This window comes from Chaetodon auriga, chromosome 16 (genome assembly GCF_051107435.1).
Source record: "Chaetodon auriga isolate fChaAug3 chromosome 16, fChaAug3.hap1, whole genome shotgun sequence".
Taxonomy (NCBI): Eukaryota; Metazoa; Chordata; class Actinopteri; order Chaetodontiformes; family Chaetodontidae; genus Chaetodon; species Chaetodon auriga.
Genome location: NC_135089.1, coordinates 13079828 through 13103954, shown reverse-complemented (window position 1 = coordinate 13103954; position 24127 = coordinate 13079828). Strand labels below are relative to the sequence as shown.

The following is a 24127-nucleotide window of genomic DNA, read 5'->3' as shown; positions in this document are numbered from 1 at the left end:
GTGAGAACATTTAAAGTTTTTATGTGTGTGTGTATTAGTTTGTGCAAAAGTGTGTGGATTTGTTTGTGCAAAAGTGTGTGTAGGCCAAGTGCGCTTTCATGCGACTGTGTATTGTCTATGTGTTTGTGCTCGTAGTTTCTCTTTGTGCTTATGTGTGTCAGTCACTCTACATAAAGCACAAAAGCATCTGCATGAAAATCCATGTATATGTATTACAACTCTGACTTTTTTGTGCACTCGCATTCCACCTTTTCCCCCACGGGGATCATTAAACATTCATCTTTTGCTTAATCAGACAGCCAGCTCAGGCCCTGAGTCACAACTTTATCAGATTTACAAACCAGCCATTAATGCTGCTTCACTGATCAGTCCGTGACCATAAGTCTGTTCCTCTCATCTAAAACTCAGTTCTTGGCCAAACTTTCTAACTCTTATTGATTACTTTGTCCCGCTGCCCTAATAGGCAGCTCTTAATCATTGTAAGCACCAATTAGCGTGCACAAGCTCGGCTCAGACTGGTCTCATCATCACTTAGTTCCAGCACTTTAGCAGTTAGCCGAGCATTAGCAGCTAATGCTAATTGTGGGTAATGGAGTTTCAGATAAGTAGTCAAAAATCTTTTTATTGTTTGTTTCGTTGATAAGTTTTGTCATTTTTCTGTTGCCTTATGTGGTTGCAAAAAAAAAAAGGCAAAGCAATTTTCTACTTCAGAGTGAATGAACACACGCTTGGGATCAGTTGTTAATCAAGCGGTCCAGAATTTTTAACAAAGCATATAACTTATGTAGAGGAACTTTTCCTTAATATCTTAAAGTCACTGAGAGAGACTTTAAGATATTCCACTTCCACTTTTAAGTAATCATGAAACAAGTCCACAGCAGATGGAGCTGATTTCGTGAAAGCCCTGTTGCCTAATTCACTTTGAGCCTTGGGGACAGATACTGTAGATACTGTAGGAAAAACAAACCTTTCTGTGAACAGAAGGTTGTACATGTGAGGGAGAGAAATGAGCAGATAGAGCCGTGTGTTATCGCTACAAGTCAACATCTGCCTTTCCATCTCTTTTTTCAACCAATTATTTAACCTCTTAAGTTAGTACATCTATCCACTTGTTTTGCGTGTCCTCTGCTGTCAACAGACCGCTGAGAAAGACACATTCGCAAAAATAAAAAGTCATAACTTTTCTTCTACCTAGAGTAAATTATTACAGATTTTTGCTCTCAACATAAATGTCCAATCATGGCAGAGTCTTCATAATGAGTGTAATTACCCGAAAAACCATCCTGTCTTCAGCTGATTTCTATTTTCCACACATTCCCAAGGACAACTTACCTTTCAGCTGTAGCCATCAACCAGAAGCCCGTCCTGAGTACGATATTTCAGACACCGCAGCAGCACTCAGAAAATATGGACGCTAACTGCATTATGCTTCAAGTGGTTTGATTAGAAGATATTGTGTGCAGTAGAGTGCACATAGTGTTTCAGGGACAAGTGTACAGATTGTAAACAAATCTGCTTTTCTGGAGATGATTAAGCATTATAGCACAAAGCTCCAGATACATGAGTTTATTAGCATATGCATAGTTAATGAGCGAATGCATGTATATTCTGGATATGTGTGCATTATAGATGTGTGTGCACGAGGCTACTCTTAGTTTCTGTGTTCTTATTCATTCATACTGTACTGGGTGTGTGTGTGTGTGTGTGTGTGTGTGTGTTGGTGAGACGTGTGCATACTGTTAATGTTTATGTCGTTATCAATAAAGCTGCATGACTATGCGGTAGCCTGATTTTGTCCCCTATCCGTGCCCACAGATACTCAGGGAGCATGAGCACACCCTGACCCCTCACACACCTCAATTTGTAACCCTCCAACAAAACGGCAGATAATAGTCCATTGTTGTACCTGTGTGTGTGTGTGTGTGTGTGTGTGTGTGTGTGTGTGTGTGTGTGTGTGTACTGTTGTGTTAGGCTGCTTTTTTGATGAAATTGGTGTGAGATAGAGGGAGTGCTAGACAGAATGTGAGTGGAAAAGACAACAAACACTGTAGAAAGTAGTGTAAGGAGGAAGAGAAGAGAAGAGAAGAGAAGAGAAGAGAAGAGAAGAGAAGAGAAGAGAAGAGAAGAGAACTCCCTGGTCTTAAGTGAATAGCACAGGCAGATAGTTGTAAATGTGTTTCCATTGTGGCACAAGGGGAAGCATCCATCTTTATCTGGGAACAGCAGGAGCTGGCAAACTGGTACAGTCACCAGGAGGGGAGAGAGATGGAGGCAGGTAGAGAAAGAGAGAGAGAGAGGGAGAAAAGGACGCTGAGAAAAAGGCTGATTTGTGTGAGACCATGCTGATTCTTTTCTCTCTGGTTACTTTTGTGTGCTGTCCTTTCCTTTTATATCTCTGCATTGTTTGCATGTGTCTTTTTCATGTTTGTCCTTTTCTGCTTTCTTTTTTATTTTGGCACTCACTATTTTTCGGCACACCCTCGGGCCTTGTCTTATTCTCGTTCTCCCTCTCCCCCTCTATCCGTCCTCCTCCCTTCACCCAATTAGGCCTAATGGAACAGTGGCCTAATGACAAGGACCCTGGGGAACAAACACATTTAGACTCGCCTCTAGCCGCCACCAGAGACACATACACACCAGCAACGCTACTGCTCTCCATTTAATACCAGTTGATGAGACAAATTAGCCACAGGAGGGAGAAAAATTAGCCAGAGGAGAAAGACGAGTGCATGCTCACCTCATGAATTCTTTCTTCTGCCTTCTTGAGATGAAATTTTCAAAAATTCCCAAATCTCCGTTTCAGTTTTTTTATTACTTTCTAAATCCAAATCTGACAAATTAATGACACGTCAGTGTGTCATTCACAATTTGTGTCTCTACAGACAGCTTGACCAAAGTCTGGATTGAACTTCACCTCAATAGAATACATTATTACAAAGCTTAGCAAAGGGTTCATATTGCGCTTTGACCATGATTTAAGTTGGCTGAAAACATTTAAGAGCAGCATGTGAACTATTCAGTGTCAATTAATTAAACACATGCAGATGCACACTGCATGCTGACTTGATAAATGATCCTCTAAACGTGAGCACACTCATTCTAAATGGGCACATAACCACCAATCTAATCACTAATCACCAAACTCATTTTTTTTTTATTACCAGCTCTTTTGTTTTTATGTTTTTGTGTTTGTGTGTAATGCATGCACCGCAGCTGTTTGCATTCCTGTAAATATTGCCTACATTTGTGTACATCATCATTGCTCTCCCTCTCTTTCTTCCTCTCCTTCTGTATTTCTCTCTCAGCTTCTCTCCTGTCATTCAGTCTGTTGGAAGTTTCGATGCACTGTTGTGTTTATGACACATTAACCTACTGTTGAGTTGTTATTCACAAATCTCAGTATGCCACTGAAAAACACACACGTCACATTAGTGGAGACATACACACATATCACACTCATGATAACACCAAAACACACACACACACACACACACACACACACACACACCTCTCTCAGGTGTCAGTACAGGGATGCTGTGATCTCATCAGTAGGTCTCACGTCTCTTTGTCTTCTCAGTCCAATCAGCTGTCATCATCACTGTAGGACCGGTGAGGTCAACATTATTTGACAGGGGACACACTTGGATTTCTGCAATTAGGTTTCATCCAATCATGAATGAGACCTCGTGTAGCCTGATTACACTTATTATGCAGTTACTATTTGTGCTTTCGAGTTAGTTTGCCGTCATACCCAGAATTTGAACAGCTGTTATGTTGTCTAACACAAATGCCCACAAATGTGGGGCTTTTAAAAAACTCTGTCCTCTACAAATTACATTCAATTATGCTAAATTGCAACAGTAAAAACGTTTTGAAGGTAATGTAATACCACCTGGTTTTACAGTTTTATCAACAAAATGAGGAGATGTTTTTAATTAACATCTCTGTAACTGTAGCTTTAACTAAAATGCTACTTGTAGCGCCATTTCAGCTGTAAGACTGTGGTAATCAATATTGACTGAATGTTTGATTGACCTACTGAAACACACAGGTATGCGCATCCTGGTGAACCTGCTGCTAGACACTCTACCCATGCTAGGCAACGTGCTACTCCTCTGCTTCTTCGTCTTCTTCATCTTCGGCATCATCGGTGTGCAGCTGTGGGCGGGGCTACTGAGGAACCGCTGTTACCTTGAGGAGAACTTCACCCTGTGAGTTAAACACCGTAGATCAGTGCGTACAGTATGTGTGTGTGTATCATGTATTTGTGTGGATGGACCTCAAATTGGAAGTGATGCTGAGGGAGGACCTGCCCTCAAATTTCACCTGTATGCTTCCCTTTCTTTTCCCTTACATCGTGCCCTAATGGTGAAAACGAAAAGCCGTAATACAGTAATAAATCTATCAAAATACTGTACTGTAAAATGTACAATTTTTGCAGTTTGTACATGAGCATAAAATCTTGTCATATCAAATCCTCTTTCACATTTCATACAAGATTTAACATATACTGCGTGTTGTGAATATTTTACTTTTTTACTATCATACTGCATTAGCATAACTCTATCCCGCAGCATTTCTACATATTCCTCTTACCATCTCTTTCAAGCTTCAAAGCAAACGCTAACAGTACAGTTCTTCCCAGTTTACAACTAAGAACGTGATTAGATTCCAGCTGTACACCTCCATATTCATGACCCTGCATGGCAGCATCACCTACTGTGTTGGTGTGTGAGTGACATTCACCAGTATTCAGCAGTGTTTGATTTCATGGCATCCTCTCAGTTTCCTTTTTTATCCCGCCATCGACTCGCTACAAAGACACATGCCCCTGATCTGTGTGTTCTAATATGTATATAAGTCACTTGAACAGCTCTGTGTTTCTGTGCGCTGTCTTTGGTGATGCTGACACAGCGTATACTAATGACAGATCGTATAGTGAGATGAAAGGGGACACGTGTCCACCAGCTAACAAAGTCCTGCCTGCTTTGTCCTCACCTTAAAGTAGAGAGGCGACATTTACTGCAACAACCTCATGAAATTACCGACATGTTTGACATTTATCTTCACTGGGCTTAAGGGTCACGTACCAGGACCCGCCAAGGACTTCACTTTGACTTTCCTACACAGGTTAAAGTAATAAGACAAAACCTTGATTTTCAACTACAATGTTTTAGTCCAGCTGTAGTGAACATTTTTCCTCCATTAGAATGGTCAGCAGGCAGTGATGCCACGTTGAACTGAGCGCTGAATGTTATTATTTAATCAAAGTATCATTTTTGCCTCTTATTTTAAAGCATTGTACTTACACATTATGCAGGTTTGTCAGGGTACTTGTGTTCTTAATTAGAAAGGCCGCTGAGAGTTAATGCTTGAGGACTGTTATGCCAAGTAAAGGGCTAGCATTAGCTCCCTGAGAGGTTATGGTAGAGTGGGCTAAGTGTTGCAGTCAAGTGCAGCATTCACGTTTCTGGTTTCCGCCCTCCCTCTTTTGATCTCTGCCTTTCTCTTCATGCTTTATTCTTGCCTCTGCACCTTTTTTTTTTTTTTTTACCAAGTTTCCAATCAGCATGTCTGTTTCCCTTCTGAACATCTTAAGCTATACATGACCAGTTTCCATTACATATAATCATTATTTATGTCTGGAAGTTGTAAAAATTTCATGCAGATCTTGGTTGATTTGTTGTGGAGACCTATTTATTCATCTGAGCTGCCCCATTACAAAACATATTTTGCACTAATGCCCTCAGAGAGCAGGTCAACAGCACCTCAAGGCATTTTTATTGGAGAGAAGAGTTTGTCCCATGCACTTCCATAGCAAGATCACACATTTTGGTGTCTGCTTCTCCTCCTCAGTCTTCTCTACTATACTCTATCTATTTCAGGTGGTTTGTCTTCCTTTCTGCCTGTCCAGCCAACTGTCCCATAGTCTCACTTAATGCGATTGCTGGAAATTGTCTCTTCTCTCTGCTACTCTGTAGCCTTGATCCTTCCCTCCATCTCGCTCTCCACTGGCAGGTGTTTTCTCAGTGTGATGCCAGGTTTTGCTGTGCCATGCTGTGTGATGCCAAGTCACCAGCAGGGGGGCAACAGCCTTCATTCATGTTCCACTACTTTGACAAGCACCCTCTCTCCGTCTTTTCCTTTCTTTTTCTCTTTTTGTCTCTAAATCCACTTTAGCACCATTAGTAAATCACTAATTTGAATGCCACTGACAACCTTTTTTAATGTTCTTTCGTTTAAGCTCATCTCTGTTGTCAGGCCTCCATTAGATTGCATATACTCTACTCTGTTGTAAGTCAGTGTAAGTTCAATGTGTCTCAGTGCATACCTGCAAACTTTGCCGTGCCACCAAATCAATGCACAGTTTCAGCTACTTTCAGTGGGAAATGGTAAAGCCCTGACAAGGTCACTGCTACTATTGATCCTGGAATTTGTGTGCATGCACAAGGGTTGTGTTTCAGGAAGATCAGGAGAGTTCAAGTGCCAAATGCAATATAAGGCAAGGTTGTAGTCTATGTGTTAATGCTTGAGGTATATCAGGGTACACAACAGAGTGAAGCAACTGTGTGCAGTTGTCTCCATCACATACTATTTGCCCTCAGCCACCTGTTTCCTGACAGGTTTCTCTCCATGCAGCGAAAAGAAAATGAAAGAAGAGACCAGTACAGAGAAATGTTCAGGGACAAAATGTGAGAAACAGGCCAATTGACAGACAGCAAAAGGACGGCTGAAGTGACAGACAGAAACCCTGCAATGAGTAAATACTGTGGGGCGAGTGACCCTGAATGTGTGTGTTCAGTAATGGGCCTGCTGATGGAGGGGGTCTATTTTTGTCTTTGCCAGACCCAGACCTTGGTATGAGCATCGACACCCGTCCTCATTTACTCCACAGTCATGTCACGCACACCTTTCTCATTGTTTTCTCTGAATTTTGAATTGATTTTGTGTCATTTGTGTTCTCTTATTACTCATTCTCTTCAACATCAGCTACAGTTTTCAGTTTCCTTCCATTAGCTAGGAAGGATTTACTTTTTCCTTCCTCTCTTGATTGATATTTGTAATAAAATGTATATTTATACTCATAATAACCTCATCAGCACATAACTGTAACAGTGACAGCAAACTTTCCATTTAAATAAATCCACAGATGAAGATAAGCCTGAGTTCCCAGGTGGATTGTGAAGGGAAAGACAGACTCTTCAGAGTGCTTACATTAAAACTGAGAAGTATGAGAGACATCTTAGAATATGATGAGGTGCACTTAGATTCAGAATTTAGAGATGTGTGGGTCATTACAATTGACACTCACTATCTCAGGAGGGGCACTCGATGATGCATTGAAGGTTTTTGGAACAGTGTCACCAGGGCTCCTTTGGGTGTTCACAATAGATGCATTGGTGTTAACCCAAACAGGACAAAATAAATAAATAAAATAAAATAAAATTACCAGACAGAAAGAACTCATGCTGTTGTACTGTATGATTCAGTGACCCCCCTTGAGATGGCAAAACTAACTACAAAAGAGCAGAACATGCAAAATTGATTCTTATTCTCTGATTCTGTCACATTTGTGCAAACAGGGACAGAGAAAGAAGAGGTAACACCCAAATGCAGCAAGAGCACGGTGCAATCTCCAGACTAGCAGCCTTGAGGCTAGCAGGCTGGGGCAGAGGCTGGTAGCTAGCTGACTTGGAAGCAGGCTGAAGGATAGGAGGCTGGACGCTAGCAGGCAAGGAGGCTAGCGCAGTCTACAATTCCTTTGCAATTCCAGCTAGTGCTTTTGCTAGGCAAGGCCTGGAAGAAAGCTCCCAGAGTTTCCCTTCGGAGCTGCTTCTTTGTGCTCTGTATCAGAACTGTTGCAGCAATAGCCTGCATGAAGCACTGACTAACAAAGTTTAATAGAGCAGTTTACAAACTTAAAGCAACAAAGACTGCTGTAAGACATTTGGTCTATTTAGAGTCCACTGACTTTTCTTCTCCAAACTGATAAATAGAGGACCATATGTAATTGAATGCGACGTGTTAGGTGCTGCTTGATTTTGCCTCAAGCCGCTCATTTTGTCATGTCCTGACCAAGGCTTGACCCCACCCTTGTTTAGCACACCTGTCAGCACTCCTTCAGTTTGCTGCACTAGCTTTAAGCGTGTGTGCCAGTTCACTGCTGGGTCAGGTTTTTCTCTCACACACATATGTCTGTTACAGATCCATACTGATCCATTTATCCATTTATTAGTCTAGTAAGCTCAAGCTCAACCACTTCTGGATCTCGTCTCTGCAGGGTCTGTGCTTTTTGTTTTTATTGTACTATATTTTATTCCGTTACCATTAACTTAGCTTCTTAACATGTCCCTACCCCAGCTCTTCAGGTATGACTCTGCCTCCTCCGTACTACCAGCCAGAGGAGGATGACGAGCGTCCGTTTATCTGCTCCCTGGCATCTGATAATGGCATCATGTCATGTTCTGATGTGCCGGCGAGGCGCGAAGGAGGACGCACATGCTGCCTGGACAGGGAGGACGCACTCCACAGACAGGCTCTGGGCCTGAGTCCTGAGCCACTGACCAACGGTAGTGGTGCTGGCGAAGCAATGGGTCTGTGTATCAACTGGAACCAGTATTACACTCGATGCCACACAGGAAGTAGTAACCCCCACAAAGGTGCCATCAACTTTGACAACATTGTCTATGCCTGGATCGTAATTTTTCAGGTATGTCCTCTATGGGCTGCTGAGGTAAAGGTGAGGTCTTTTTTTAGGTGCACTATAGTCCAAGTCAAAGGAACTAGGCTGTTGGTGTAAGCTTGTCATTGTCATAACATTCTCCTCCCACTATCTCCATGTTATCGTTTTCAAAGTCCCCATTACTATGTGAAACAACAGTAACAACTTCTGCACTATCAACCTCGAGTTATAAATAGCAAGTTTTGATGAACATTTGGATCATACAATCGGGCAGGCCTGCTCGTATCACATAGCCGACATACGTCTTTACTGTTTTATGTGCCGTTTTCTTTCATGGAGATTTAGCCATTGAAATGTCAGGGCTCGCCTCCCCACATGCAAATGTTCCACCAAATTAAGTTACACCCAACACTTTTTGCAATGGCACCATCGCTGCATCCTAGGCTTAGCACCGCCCAAGGCGATTGTGATTGGATTAAAGGAATACAAACAAGTCAGAGCATTTTTTTTTCCCCATACCAGTGATAAGTCAGACCTTTCGCTGGGTGTAGAGATAGGTCGGGCTATGGGACATTCCAAAGTGACTCTTTATGAAAGTTAGCTATGCTATATGATCAAGATTAAATTCATTGAGAGCAATCCACTGGATTGAAATGTGATATGAACTATGCTGTACTAGTAGGTATATTCTACTCAGCAACTTGTTAACTTGTAAATGTTTATTTCTTAACACTCTTTCCTCCTAGGTCATCACTCTGGAGGGCTGGGTGGAGATAATGTATTACGTAATGGATGCCCATTCCTTCTATAACTTCATCTACTTCATTTTGCTCATCATTGTAAGTAAAGCGCACCCCTACATTTATTAGTATGTTGGTACTCTACATCCCTACCACTTCACACATCCAGTGTACAATGTGTTCTGATGATTAAAAAAATGAATAAATAATGAAGCGTAACTGTAGTTAAACACTCTGGAGATAAGAATCACTTGTAATATTTTCTCCTAACGTTACCAATATATGTGGACATCTGCGGTCTCCATCAATAAATTGAAAGAGGATATTTCTTGAGTCGCGGATTGGAGTGCTAATAGACTTGTGGAAATCAATAGTAGCATAAAAGACTGTCTACAATCAATGTCTGAGGAAGGGAGGGGAGGAGGTAGATGTTACATAAATTCAGCTTTGGTGTTGAGTAGGAAAACAAGGGAGAGAAGAGGTGGGAGGATAGTTGAAAAATACAAGAAAATGTATGTCAAAAAGATACTGTATGCACTCAGTGTGCAAGAGCTAGATCAGCTCTTTGCGTGTAGTGCCAGATGGTGGCACAGAGATGTTTTTTTGAATTCATACATTCATGCATTCATTCAGTCAGTCACTCTGTATATTGGAGACAAGAATGAATGGAGGGTGAGTAATGGAGATGAAGATACAAATGCGCCAATCAGCCACAAGCACACTAAACAATTTCTGCTCTATGCTGTAATGACAAGGAACAAACTTAAGCACAGTGCAAGAACTGCCCATATCTTCCTCACAACAGTGCCCTTATTAGGCTTAGTTGGTTAAGTTCATCCTGACTGCATCTGTAAATTTCACCCCCTTTTTGACACTTCTGACTTGGGGTTGTTATTGCCAGTGTAAACACCTTTTGGCAGCTAAAAAACATTTGACAGGTGTCACATTGTAATCATTTTTGCCCGGTTTGTGCTGCTACATTGATCACAATCTCATGTCATGTGGATTATGTAGCCCCATCATACAGTTCTAGTAATGTCCAGCACAGGACACATAAAATTGAGCTGAACTGCTGATTACATTGTCATACTGATCTGAAGTCAAATTTCATGCTCCAGCAGAACTGCTACAATTGGGCTCTTGTGAACTGACAAGCTAATTTGTTTTAAAATTCAATGTACACAGCCCAAATGGCTTGCACAACACCTACCTACCAGACAAACACATTGCTCCCTTTGTGGTACATGATTGATTGACACAAATGTGCCTCTGAGCTTCCTTGCAAGGCTCCAGCTTGTTTGGCAATGTATAGTCAAAGGTCCTAGGGGATGCCTTGGAACTGTTGTTGACACTGAGAAGTTTTCAGTCAGGCACTTCCATGGGCCCCAAAGGTGTTGTTCACACAGTGAGGGTCACCTTAACTCTCTCAGTCTTTCATGTTGTAGTCCTCTCCTTCTGTGCCCTTTCCCTTATTCTCCTTTACTTATCTAATTCTTTCTGTGTGTTTGTGTGTGTGTGTGTGTGTGTGTGTGTTGTGTCATTACGAAGTTGCAATATTATGAAGCTTGTTAGCTGATCCTGTGAGTGTGTCTTCCCAAATACTAAACTCAGAGACAAAGAGACGCTTGACCTTCATAGTTTCAAACAGAGTCTCATCTCTGTCTGCTTAATGCTTGATATACTTTCAAGTGTGCAACCACAGTGTTTACAGTATATTGGTGTCACATTGAAGACTGTGAGTAAATGCATTAAGGTGTCTTAAAGCTAAGTGCTACCGATGGGGCAGTTATTAGGTGGTTGTGTGTGTGTCTCTGTGCATGTGTGTGTGCTTCAGAGAAAAAAATATATATATATGTGATGCAGCTGTATGGAAGCACATAGACCCATGCAATCACTTGTATGCTAAGCCTGCCATCTTAATTTGTGTGCTTGAGTGTGTGATCACACATGCTTTTGTCTATGTGAATGTTTATGCGTGTGTGTGTATGTGTATGTGTGTGTGTGTGTGTGTGTGTGTGTGTTTGCATGCACGCATGCATAATGCAGTGATCATCTCAATGCGTGAGATTGGACTGCCCTTCCTGATTATGCGCAAAGCTGTCTACTGATCAGAATCACAGAATAGACACACACACAGATGCAAGCCTGGAGGGAAATCAAAGCCCCACACACCTGCAGACCTGCTTTGACCCACAGGCCACAGATGGGTATCTCTCCTCCCTCTCTCCACACACACACACACACACACACACACACACACCCCTCCCTGCTATGTTTCCTCTCTCTTTCTCTCTGTGTGAATATCTGTGGAGTCTCTTCTTTTTCATTCCTTACAGCTTCTGCAGTCTCTCCTTCACCTTCCCCTGCATCTTTGATCACAGGGGATGAAAGTTTATAGGTAGAAGGCCATTAAGTTTGGATTTTCTGAATGTTATCCGTACATTTTTTATGGAGTGTTGCTGCTCCAAATGTTTTGGCCTTGCAGTTGTATATGGGTGTCTGTGTTTTCAGTGTGTCTGAGAATTTTGTCCAAGGAGAAACAGGGAAACATGTTCGGGTTTGTAATGAACAACCCGAGGCTCTGCTACAAACTGCTACATCCATCCAGCAGTCTGGTTTTTGATCTGTTCAGCATCAGCTTGTATTGATCTAATCATTGTTCCATAACCAACTTGGAGTAGTCCAATAAAAGTCATTTCAGCAGTCCTGTAGTGATTCTCATTACTGCCACTAAAGGCATCAGTCAACACATACCATTCACAATCTTCTTTCTGCAGCTATCCCTCCAACCCTCACTTTGACTCATGATGAGAAAATGAGCTCTGTGTGAAAAAAGTGTAAAATACAGAAGTGCTTGATGAAGAAATGTTCATGAGAAGCATTGTGGAGCACAGGCATGAGGAAAGTAAAGCTATTCAGTTGGAATACAGGCGGGAGGGAAAGTTAAGTCAAGTCAGACATGAGAGAAAGATAGCCAGACGCTGAACTGTGCTTTGGGCATGTGTTGGCTCTGTCTGTCTTGTCCAATCAGCCTCCGTTTGGTAGGAAGCCAGCCCTCAGACCTTTAGCATGTGTGTTAACATTTCTACAGGGGGATTGGCACACATTATTTGAATCAGCGAGTGTGTGAGCTTGATGTAAAAACAAGTCTGTATTTACCGTTGGAAAATCCCATTTCTTCACAAATTTCATGTTTCGTAATGAGCAACATCTGCTTTAGCCTTAGGCTAGTTATTTAAATAAGACACTGCACTGGTTCTTATTGTTTTAGTTAGGGTTACTTTTCGGGTACAGTTGTGAAATCTCTATTTTTGCATTAACTCTTTACTTGCTTTCTTTTCTGGGGAACAATTAATTCTTTGGGTTAGATATTAGCTCAAGTTCCCAGCAGTTATTTTCCATCGTTTGCTTCATCTCACTTCAATACTGTACATCTTAATTCACCAAACAAATTCCACACATGGTCTAACTTTGTCTTTGTTGTACCACATCCATCCAGATTGGCTCATTCTTCATGATCAACCTGTGCCTGGTGGTTATCGCCACGCAGTTCTCGGAGACCAAACAGCGGGAACACCAGCTGATGCAGGAGCAAAGGGCGCAGTGCTTGTCCTCCTCCACCTTGGCCAGCATGGCAGAGCCGGGAGACTGCTACGAGGAGATCTTCCAGCTGGTCTGCCACGTCCTCCGCAAGGCTAAGAGGAGATCGGCAGCTCTCTACTACACACTGAGGGGCAAGCCCCCACCAGCCGGCGGAGGCAGAGGTAACAGGCGTGGTGGAGGGAACGTGAACGGAGAACGACATCATTCCAGGCACCAAAGATGTGAGTGAGAGGCCTCAGCAATGACATCTGAATATGTTTTATTTATGTAACATTTGCCACTTGAAATTAAATATGGACTAGGCAGTAACTAGGTTTGAATACAAACTTAGCTGCAGTTTGATGAATGCGAATTTGGGGGTGATGTACTGTTTACAATGCAGTGCACTGCAGTGTAAAAGGTACAGGATTTTGAATTTGAAGTTAAAGTGCATCCATAGTCTCATGTTCTTTCTATTCCCATCTGTCTAGCATCCCACTGCCCACACCAGAGCAACCAAGACCACGGCCCTCAGCCACTAGCCAACTCCATCAGTCTGGCTGTCCCTCAGAATCCTGAGGACTGTCCTATATGTTCATTATCATTGAAAGAGGGGATGAGGGCTGTGGGAGACTCCGCCAACGGGGAGGAAGATGAAGAGGATGCAGTGAAAGAGACGGGCAAAGAGGAGAATCATCTAGAGGAGAGGGGAGATGGAGAGAAAAAGAGGAAGAGGACGTGCTTTGGACATTGTAAAGACATGTGGACTGATATAAGAAGGAAACTTTGGGGCATTGTGGAGAGCAAGTACTTCAGCAGGGGCATTATGATCGCTATTCTCATCAACACCATCAGTATGGGCATCGAGCATCATAACCAGGTAAATGTGTGATATAGTCAATGCTGTCATTGTTACTGACACCATTTGTGCAGTGACAATGTGCCATTTTAACCAGCCAAAGTGAACAGAGGCATCCATTTGGAAACCACTATTAGAGACCGGCTCTTTAATTATCTTTTTTATATTTGATCATGTAAGAGTAAGAAGCCTCCTACTGTCTTAATTTTGCTTGAGGAAACACCATATTCACTTTTTTACCACTTTTTGTTTCAGGTCTTTATTGGAAAACAGGTTTTATTTTATATTTAAATTACCTTATTTCTTTGTGATCTTATTCCAAAAACTCTGCAATGCACAGACAAACGACAGACAATGTTTTGGAAACTGGTAAATACAATGGTCCTCGCCAACGTGTTCTCATTTCAACTTGTTACGATGGATACCTGGTGAGGACCCCTTGAGAAATGATGCTAAACAGCTACCCAGTGCCTTGAAACGTGATGCCAAGGGGTCCTGACCAAACGTCTGTACGCAAGGAGTTGGGAGTGAGAATGTTGTCCTCCTCGCCTTCAGTCCTTTAGACTGACATACTATAGTGTCAATAGAGTGTGTTGGCGTAATAATTTCTCGCTCCGCTCTCACTCCCACAAATCACCACAGCCGCACCAGATAAACCACCTATCACTGCTGATGAAGCATTGCTGCGAGAAATGCCATAATAGCAGATGACATTCAGAAGGATAAGTGTGGGAGTGGAGCATCACTGCCATGCAGTTTCCTGACAGAGGTGTAAACATTTAGCCTCGCGGTAGACAAAACCGAGCTGGCTTTTAACATTGGCCAGGCTCCTCAGAGGCAGACGAGGCAGGTGTCTGAGAGCGAGAGTGGGAGACGCCTGCCAAGAGCACACACGCACGCACACACAACACACATCCACTTGTGTCCAGCGTGTGCCTGCACATAAACAAATATCTTTTCATATTTGTGCACGTGCACCGACAGGAACACATGCAAACATATACTTACAATACTTACAAGCTGTTACATAAAACTTTTTTCCTCATTTCTCTCTCTCAACTCATGCCATTCTGTTTCATCTCTTTGTTGTCTTTTTCTGTCTTATTCCCTCACTTGTTAATTTTACTTCTACCTCTCTCCCCTAATTTTCTCCATAAATCCCTCTGTGCACCCTTTGCACATTCCTTCCCCCACTTGCTCCTTTGTTCCCTGCCGTCTTCCTTCCTTCCGTCCTTCCCGCCTTACCCCAAGTGTCTCATCTACACTCTGACTCTCTTTTACCTCTCTCAGTTTCACCCTCTGTCTATCCACTTCTCTTTCTCTCTCTCTCTCTCTCTCTCCTTTCTCTCTCTCTCTGTCTCACTCTCTCATCCACCCACTCACTCTTTGACAGCGTACAGAGTAGTTGCTTTCTCTCATCTCTGAAGACTCTAAAAATAAATGAGGGTTGGGGGGGAAGAGAAGGAGACGAGTGAGAGGCGAAGAACGAGGCAGACGCTGGTTACACAGCAGTTTTCAGCTCAATTCCCTGTGTGATTCAGTGTGCACGAGCGAGTGTGTGCGAGTGTCAAGGTATGCATGTATGCGGAAACACACATACACTATTTGCATGCACACACTCACAGACGCTTTGTCTGTCTGTCCCTTGAGTCTTTCTCCCTCCACTGCTTCCACAGACTGACACAGAAGCAGTGAAACAAGTGCGTGTTTTTCCTCTGCAGTAGAAAAGTCTTACCTCGTGCAATTTTGTTCTAAAACAGGAACTCTGAAACTGATGTGCCTCTCCCCAAAAAATGATGAACCACTGGGCTGCCTTACTTGCACAACACCCTGCTTAAAAGACATGTTCACATCAAGTGCATGGTTTCAAAGAAAAAAAAATGCATATTGCTCTGTAAAGGTATTTTCTTGCCATCTTTGACAGTAAAGCATCATTTTTTCATATCTATGCTGGGTTGTTACTAATTCATCAAATGATGTTGCACGTTAGGAAAAGATGAGCTCCATATTTGCATTCATATTATGTGTGTTTGTGTGTGGACATATCTGTGTGGAAAAGAAATTGGCACGCTAAAATTCAGGCTTGGAAGCTGTAGCTCATTCATTCATATTCAAGGCGGCATCCACAAGCTGACTGAGGCCACATTTCAAGAGAGACACAGGGAGAGGATATTTGTATGAGAGGGAAAAATATGAAATATTATCCAGGGGATGGAAAATTAGGGACCAGGTCAAGAGTAATGTGGGAGAACACAGGTACAAACATGATTAGGGAGTGAAAGGTAATGGATCATGAGGAGGAAAAGTAAAGAGGGTGGCACAAGCAAGGAGAGGGAGGAATGATGGTATTTTGTCTGCGTTAAACTGTGGTGTCAAGGGCCGTGATGGTTCTGTCAATAGCAATAAATCTCATATCCTGTGTTTGTACTTATGACTAGTGAGTGAGCTCTGGACATAGGTCAAGGTTAGCGCTAACTGTTTGTGTCTGTGCATTTATCCCAGACAAAACATTGTAGTCAAAACTGAGCTCATGAGATTTAGGCTGTTTTGTGGGCTTATTTCCTTTCCTTCCACCCCTTTTATCATTTGTTCTCACCCCTAATCGAATATATTTTTTTTCCTCGTCTCTTCCATCATGTCATCATCTATTCCTAAACAATCCATCTGCTCGCTCCTCTTTTTTTGCCTCTGCTTCAGCCGGCCTCTTCCTCTACCGTTCTCCCTCCTCTGATCGACAGCAGGATATCGATTGGGAAGAGATGGGTCCGCCTGATAATGAGACTCAGAAAGAGAAACAAAAAGGGATGGAGAACTAGGGGGATGGAGATAGATCGGGAGAAAAAGCGGATTAGGGTAGGGGAGGGCTGAGAGTGTTTTTCTCTGACATGGTTTGCTAACTTTGGCAGGGCTAGCTGGCTATTTCTCCGCTGGCTTTGAAACTGAAATTCACAGGGGGTATCACAGAAAGCATCTGATCCATATCGTGCATAACACACATTCACTCACACACAAAGTGCACTTGCATGGAGAGAGTCTGCTTGTACACACACATACGTGCAAATGGAAATAAACCTGGGATTGACTGACGTGCGCGCGTGTGTGTTCGATGCATGTGTGTGCTCCTTTGTCAGATAGCATGCTCTCCTATTCAGCCAGTGTTTGACACCATCACAGAAAATACACACTCTCCATTCTCGTTTTCCTCTGCTCTATCGCTGATGTGACAGAGTTTTCCTTTACAATTTCACACCTGTGCTAAAAAACACAGTGTGTTTCCCTGTTGCTCAGGCCCTTTCCTCTCTGTCTGTTGTCCACCTAAGATGAGGTATATGTGTTAATTTTATTTGCCAGGTAAAAGAGAATTCTCTGACAGTTTGAGTGACAGCCTTTTCAACACAGGCGGAGAAATGTGATGCGTACACAATTGTTTTCTTTGCAGTGGCTCCTGCATCTTTTGTTGCAGCAACAGTGATTGCAAAGCAGTGGTTCAGTATCAGCGATGTTTTTATCTCTTTGTCTGTACCTGCCTCTCTGTCTGTGTATACCACTGCTCTGTTTTTGACTCGGAAGGCTTGTAACTCAAACCCTTTTATCTTTTACCTACGATTCTGTCTATACCCACATCCACGTCTTACTTGCTATTTTCATTATGTTCCTGTCACCCCTCCAACCTCTATCTGCCTCCACCCAGCCCGAGGAGTTGACCAATGTCCTGGAGATCTGCAATATTGTCTTCACCAGCATGTTCACCCTGGAGATGATCCTAAAGCTGACCGCTTTTGGCTTCTTTGAATACCTGAGGAACCCCTACAACATCTTTGACGGCATCATTGTCATCATCAGGTCTGTCACTTAGTCTGCAGGTTGCGTATCGTGAAATATAATGAATGAGATATAATAGTTGCGAGCTCTGTCCCAAAACTAAAGAATCCAAAGGCTGAGATTTGAGAGTCAAATTGTTCCTCTTTTCTTTTTGGTGCGTTCCCCATGGAGTTTTGCATTTAGCCACACTACTTATTTTATGTGACATATATTTCACGTGGGAACTGTCATGGGGATGAAATATGTAAAATGCAGCAATATTCCTTATCACACTAATGTGGATTATGTATACTCATAGACCTAAACCTATGTTGAAAAATGTGCAGTAGTGTGTTTTTATTTAAAATAAAGGACTGACTTATTCTCTTATCCGATCTTCTTTTAGCGAGTGTTTCCCTCCAGTCTATTGACTTCTATTTATATGTAAATTCTTCCACTCCCCATATTCCCTTATTATAACAATATGTATTTTTTTTTCCCCTCTATCAATTTACCCTTTTTTATTCAAATTCCTCCACATCGTCCGACTTCTCACTGTGTCTCCGTCTCTCTCTGTTAAACACACATCCACCCAACGCAACTCATACCCCCAGTGTGTGTGAGATTATCGGCCAGGCAGACGGCGGCCTGTCAGTGCTGAGGACGTTCAGGCTGCTGAGGGTCATTAAGCTGGTGAGGTTCATGCCTGCGCTGAGGCGGCAGCTGGTGGTGCTGATGAAGACTATGGACAACGTGGCCACTTTCTGTATGCTGCTCATGCTCTTCATCTTCATCTTCAGGTAACAGAGGGCCACAGGGGCACGTATCTATGTGGAATATAGCTCAGGGAAAATAAATTAGCAAGACACAGAGAGGGTGAGAAGTGTTGGTAAGAATCTGTGGAGCAGCAGAGCAGAGATTTAGGTGTGTGCGTGTTTGTTTACACATACTGTATGTACTGCATGTATGTATGCGCAGCGCTGTGCCTGATAGTTTAACAGGTTTAGTTCGTTGCCATTCCAAATGTTTGAATACAAAAGTAAGAGCTGTGATAGAATATCAGCAAATTAAGACAAAATTATATTATTTGAGCATGGTGCAGGCTGCCTTAGCCGAAGGCCTGAACACTGTCCGTGCACAATAATAGGATTAGCTTCCAATTATTGGAGTTCCACCCCAAACTGTGTCTTAGTTGAGTCCAGGCTTTTCTCTTTGACCTGCCACCTTCTCCAGCATTACTTTTTCCATGAAAGTTAAGAGTACCTTTACTTGTTTGTGTCTGTCAGCAGTATATTTGACATTCAACTTGTGAATTTCCACTAAATTAGACAGATGGGCCTGAGGCCAAAGAACTGGAGCTATTAAACTGACAGAGACTGATCTCAAATTCCAACAGCATATCAGTAAATTGGTTTAATTTGAAGTTGACATGAATAGCTTTAGTTTTGGTATAAAAATTGGTTGTACTACACCATTGGCAAAGCTTTGTCTTGGTATGAATTTAGTAAAGACTAAATCATTCCGCTTGATCAGAGGTAAAAATTCAAAGAGATAGAGAGACAGAGTTGTCCTAATAGTCTGCACGATGATTCTCTAAATCACATGTAACAATTAAAAATATAAGACAGCATTTACAATGTACCTAAATGAAAATTGTGATGCAGAAGCTGAAAACTGTAATTTACAGTAACAGAATCATTCAGCCTAATCTGTCCTCTTGTTAACCTCCCCAAGCACACACACACACACACACACACACACACACACACACACACTGCTCTGTTTTCTCTCCAATCCCACTTCCGTGGGCGATAACTGAAAATGAAAATGGTATTAACAGAATTATGGTTATTTGAATAGTTTATCATAATTGTTGGAAGTGCAATCATTTTCACATGATAGATATGAGTTCCACAGGAGTGTAATGCAATCAGCTCAGTCCTGCTTGTCCCTTTGTGTGCATGTGTTTGTGACTTCATATGTGTGTGTGTGTGCATACCTGTCGACCAGTTGCTGTACCCCTGCAGCACGGCAATCAAGCATAAGTGTGCCAAGACAGATGGCATCAGAGCTTTCAGACAGCTAATGCTAGCCTGAGTGAGTGGCACTTGGCCTATACATCCAGCAACCGTAGCTTTTAGTGAGCGGTTAATGTACAATACCACTCAGCCAAGACATCAACTTTTAAACCCTTTCCACAAATTGCTCTAAAGAAACTAGCAATGAATGAGAATATGAACGACATTGTCTGAGGTCACAGTCTCGTGACGAGAGCAAACAGATGGGTGCAGGTGGGAGGAAAGAGAGCGAAAGACAAAGAAATGGAGCTCTGAATGATGCAGAAAGTATCATAGTAGTTATAGCGTATTATGTATTTTGATTTTGAGTACATGTACCTAACCCGTAATTCTTCACGTTGTCTGCAGGTGTACATACTTACAATTTCAACGTACTTGCAACATAAATGCAGCGTACTCTTAATCTGTGACCGCATGTGTGACTGAATTATCAGAGAAAGCCCTTCCTGTGTTGCAGTATCCTGGGGATGCATATCTTTGGGTGTAAGTTCAGTCTGAAGACAGAGGCAGGAGACACAGTGCCCGACAGGAAGAACTTTGACTCACTGCTCTGGGCCATCGTCACTGTCTTCCAGGTACAATTAAAGACACATTTTCATCTGCTTATTTTTTCTACCTGTATGCACATTAGTGTGTTGCTACACATGTGTGTTCCTGCTTCACTCCTTGTGTATATTCTCTGCAGATTCTCACTCAGGAGGACTGGAACATGGTGTTGTACAATGGCATGGCGTCCACCTCGCCCTGCGCTGCTCTCTACTTTGTAGCTCTTATGACATTTGGAAACTACGTGCTCTTCAACTTACTTGTCGCCATCTTGGTTGAGGGTTTCCAAGCTGAGGTAAGACATCTTGTTTAGGGCACTGGACAGCATTAGCCAATCATGTCCTAGGTTTTATTTTGTTTGTGACACATTGTGACACACTCAGACATATGTTGAGTTATCTGACCTGTGGGTTGAAATATAATCTTGTTGCATAATTTAAAGAAATAGATGAATATTAATGAGAAAACAGTATCTTTGTCATCAGAATTTGTTCAACAACAGCAACGAATGAGGAGTAAGTTACAGCTGATCTCCAGACATTTGTATTTTAGAGCTGGATTTGACAATTGAAAGTAAACCAGGTGGGTTTGGGAGAAAATTGCCCCTCACAGTAGATAGTTGGTTAATAAGGAGACCACAAAAGATGGAAGGTTTCTATTGAAAATAGTTTGTGATTGCTCATTATTTCAATACCTTTCATTCTCTCTCCCACCCTCTATTACTTCCTCCCTCCATCTTCTCTCATGTCTCCTCTTCCTTCCCATCCCTCTCCTTTGTCTCCTCTTTCTCTCTCACCCATTCATTTTCTCTCACTCATCCCGATACAGGGTGATGCAAACCGCTCTTACTCGGATGATGACAGGTCTTCCTGTAATTTTGAGGAGAACGATAAACTGAAAGACTCTCTGCATCTCTCAGGTATTAAATGCCTCTCGGAGCTTTACAGCATTTTTTTTATTTAATAAAGATTGATTTTCTTCTCACCTCTGAAATTAAATGACCATTTCGCCCTTAAATGTGGGGTTCTGCATGGAAACTGTTAAAGTAACCACGCCTCTGACAAATTGTTATATCAGAGATCGTTTAACATTATATTTTCTCTTCACTTCTTTAATCATTTTCAAACAAATAGTCTGGCTTTCTTGTCTGAATAAAAAAACAGGATTTCAAAGAAGCAAAATGGCTCCAAGAATTACAAAAGGTACACCTATGATCATACAGTAACCAGTCCTCTAGCCATTCAGTACGCCAGGGAACTATCAACGTTTTGGTTGTGCCTTTGGCATCAAAATCGTCTTCATTTCCACAATAAACAGTGCTAACCATCCTTTTCCAGTCTGAAATGTAAGCCGCGCAAACTTTGAATAATGCATGCCTGATGCCACGTCTCCATCTACTCGTGTCCCCTCTTCTCCCTGTAGGCATAACAAAAGTGAACTCACCAAGAACCAACCAAAGCATCGAGCGACAGAGTAGCATTTAGAGCCACATTAGGGAGGCCTCTGATGATGTCTGATCACAGTTCTTCTGAGCCTAAATGTGCCTTTTAAATGTCAGCTTACCTGAAATTTAAAAAAAAAAAAAAAAAAAAAAAGCACATTTGGAACGTTAATGGCTCCTTGAGACCTATTCCACCAAAGGATGTGTTTGAGAATGGACAAACCACTGGCAGATATTCCTCTCTTTCACCATTATGAGCTCCTCTCCAGCTCCTCTAAGGTGATTTAGCGTAAATTAAACACTCCTCTGCCTCTCTGAGCACGCCATAACATCATTTTATTACATTTATGTTGTAAAGTGATGCAGCATACCAAGTTCTATTTGCATGGCACTGAAGAAAAGAAGAAACAGGAAGAGGATGCTGCCTTTCTTCCTTTGACTGTGTTCCAGCTTATCTCTCCTCTCCCTCCCTTATCACCACTTGTTCCTGCCTTCCATCTTCTTAATTTCACTCCTTCTTTCCTCCAGACCCAAAGATCTGTACACTAACCCCTAATGGGCACCTGGACCTGTCCCCACTGCCCCCTGGTCTGTTTCCAGGAGAGAGGTTGACGTTTGCTCTTGGCTCCAGGAAGAACAGCGTTATTTCTCTTGGCAGGGCAAACCTGGAGCACAGGGCTGTGGTAAGAGGCTCAGACTGTAAAGAGAGAAGCTGGAAAAAAAAAAAAAATAGATAGCTGCTGTTTATTAGCTCTTTACCAGTCGTGTTGATATAACTGAAACAATGTGAAAGTCAAAGTACAGGTCATTTCTCTCTTTGCGTTGCCTTTCTAATATGCAGGACACCAATTTGTAATGACTATTTGAATAGCTAATTAAATTTGATGTAATTTGATTATCTATTGCCCTTTGACTGCTCTCACAAGGTATTTCTAAGTGTTATTCATGTAATGAGTAGCACATCACCATTTTCTTCCGTTATTATGAGATGTGTGTATTCTTTGGATCAGCTCTGTTCAGTTTTGTTAGTAATCCAGACAGTGTGGCTGATAGAAGAGACCTCTCTGCATCTCTCTCAGTATCCAGGTCGAGGTTATCACAACTGGGGCCGCCAACTGCCTCCCCATCCTCAGGCCTTGTGGGCCCGTCGATCCAGTTGGAACAGCCTGGGTGGATGCCGCCCCTGCTCCTCCTCATCTCCCTCTGCCAGTCCAGCCTTCAACCCCACCTCTGCAAGGCCCTTCTATGGCTACGGCCTGGGGGGTCTTGGTGGAGTGGTTGGAGGAAGCCTCCGTATCCGGGGTCCCCGTGCCTCTTCATCCCCTCACCGCCACCTCCAACATGTCCATCCAGACGAGGAGGAGTCTCTCCTCTCTCCTCCCGCGGCAGCTCCACAATCTCTCCACCTTCCCCATCCTATGCTCCCAGGCCACTTTGTACCCAGGAGGGACCGCAGAGCTCTATCACTAGAGTTGCCCCACCTGCTGCAGGTTCCAGGACCTCCGCACCCTCCACTGCCATCACACCACCCGCTGACGCACCCAGTGACGCTCCACGCTCACCAGAGGAAGAAGAGCTTCTCTGGGGGGATGGTCATCAGCGGAGGTGGTGGCGGTGCGCTTGACAATTTGGGTGGTTTAGGAGGGGTACACCAAGACTGTAATGGGAAGACTCCTCTATCTCAGCTTCTCCAGCCCCCTCCTAGACACCCAACTGAGCCAGCTGGAGGGGCAGACCCCCAGAGCCAGCTGATGGCAGAGGTCTTCCCACAGGTTAACACACGCAGCAAGGACCGGGAGGACCTGGATGATGACACTGACTATGTAAGTTACAGTTAAGTGTGTGTCTGAGGGAGAGAATTAAATGTTAATAGCATTAGTAAGTGAAGTAAGCTTATGAAATCGTACGACTTTCCTGTGATACATAGTCCATTTCCACAGATGCAGATAACCTTAAGACGGTGTGCAAGAGCATCTTAAAAGAACAAAGAAACACAATCTAGCCTTGTGATTCTCAATAACCGAACCATTAGCTTTCGTGTTAAAGTACAAGATTTTACACAGGCAATAATCTCCTGCTCTCTTGTGTGGGATTTTCAAGTACTTTGTATAAAGCCTGCACTCCCCATCACCTGGGCCTCATGGGAGTGCCATTGTTTTCATTGTAAACAAGTCTGTGTATGAGAGAAACAAGGTTAATTAGAAAGGACTATTTAGACAGCGGGGGAGAGAGCTATACAGATGGTAATGTTGGAAGATGCTTCGAGCTGTTGCTATAGAAGTGTTTCACTTTCGTTAATAATTTAAATAGAGAGTCTAAACAGGAGGTTTCTTTCTGCAATTATGTGTGTCTTTTTGTGTTTATTGCATGGTTATGTTGAGTACGGTGTGTGGGCTC

General features: G+C 42.7%; 1 protein-coding gene across 3 annotated transcripts in view; it reads left to right on the top strand.

Annotated features, from left to right (window-relative positions):
• LOC143334675 (voltage-dependent T-type calcium channel subunit alpha-1I-like) overlaps nt 1-24127 on the top strand; it is a 142928-nt gene that overhangs the window by 83516 nt on the left and 35285 nt on the right. For all 3 annotated transcript variants that reach the window (XM_076753577.1, XM_076753575.1, XM_076753578.1), the window contains 12 exons: nt 4052-4211; nt 8362-8710; nt 9430-9522; nt 12923-13247; nt 13497-13885; nt 17556-17707; nt 18280-18465; nt 20201-20318; nt 20429-20584; nt 21118-21208; nt 22259-22413; nt 22810-23553. In XM_076753577.1, the coding sequence (XP_076609692.1) occupies nt 4052-4211; nt 8362-8710; nt 9430-9522; nt 12923-13247; nt 13497-13885; nt 17556-17707; nt 18280-18465; nt 20201-20318; nt 20429-20584; nt 21118-21208; nt 22259-22413; nt 22810-23553 (2918 nt within the window). The remainder of the gene's footprint in view (nt 1-4051; nt 4212-8361; nt 8711-9429; nt 9523-12922; nt 13248-13496; nt 13886-17555; nt 17708-18279; nt 18466-20200; nt 20319-20428; nt 20585-21117; nt 21209-22258; nt 22414-22809; nt 23554-24127) is intronic.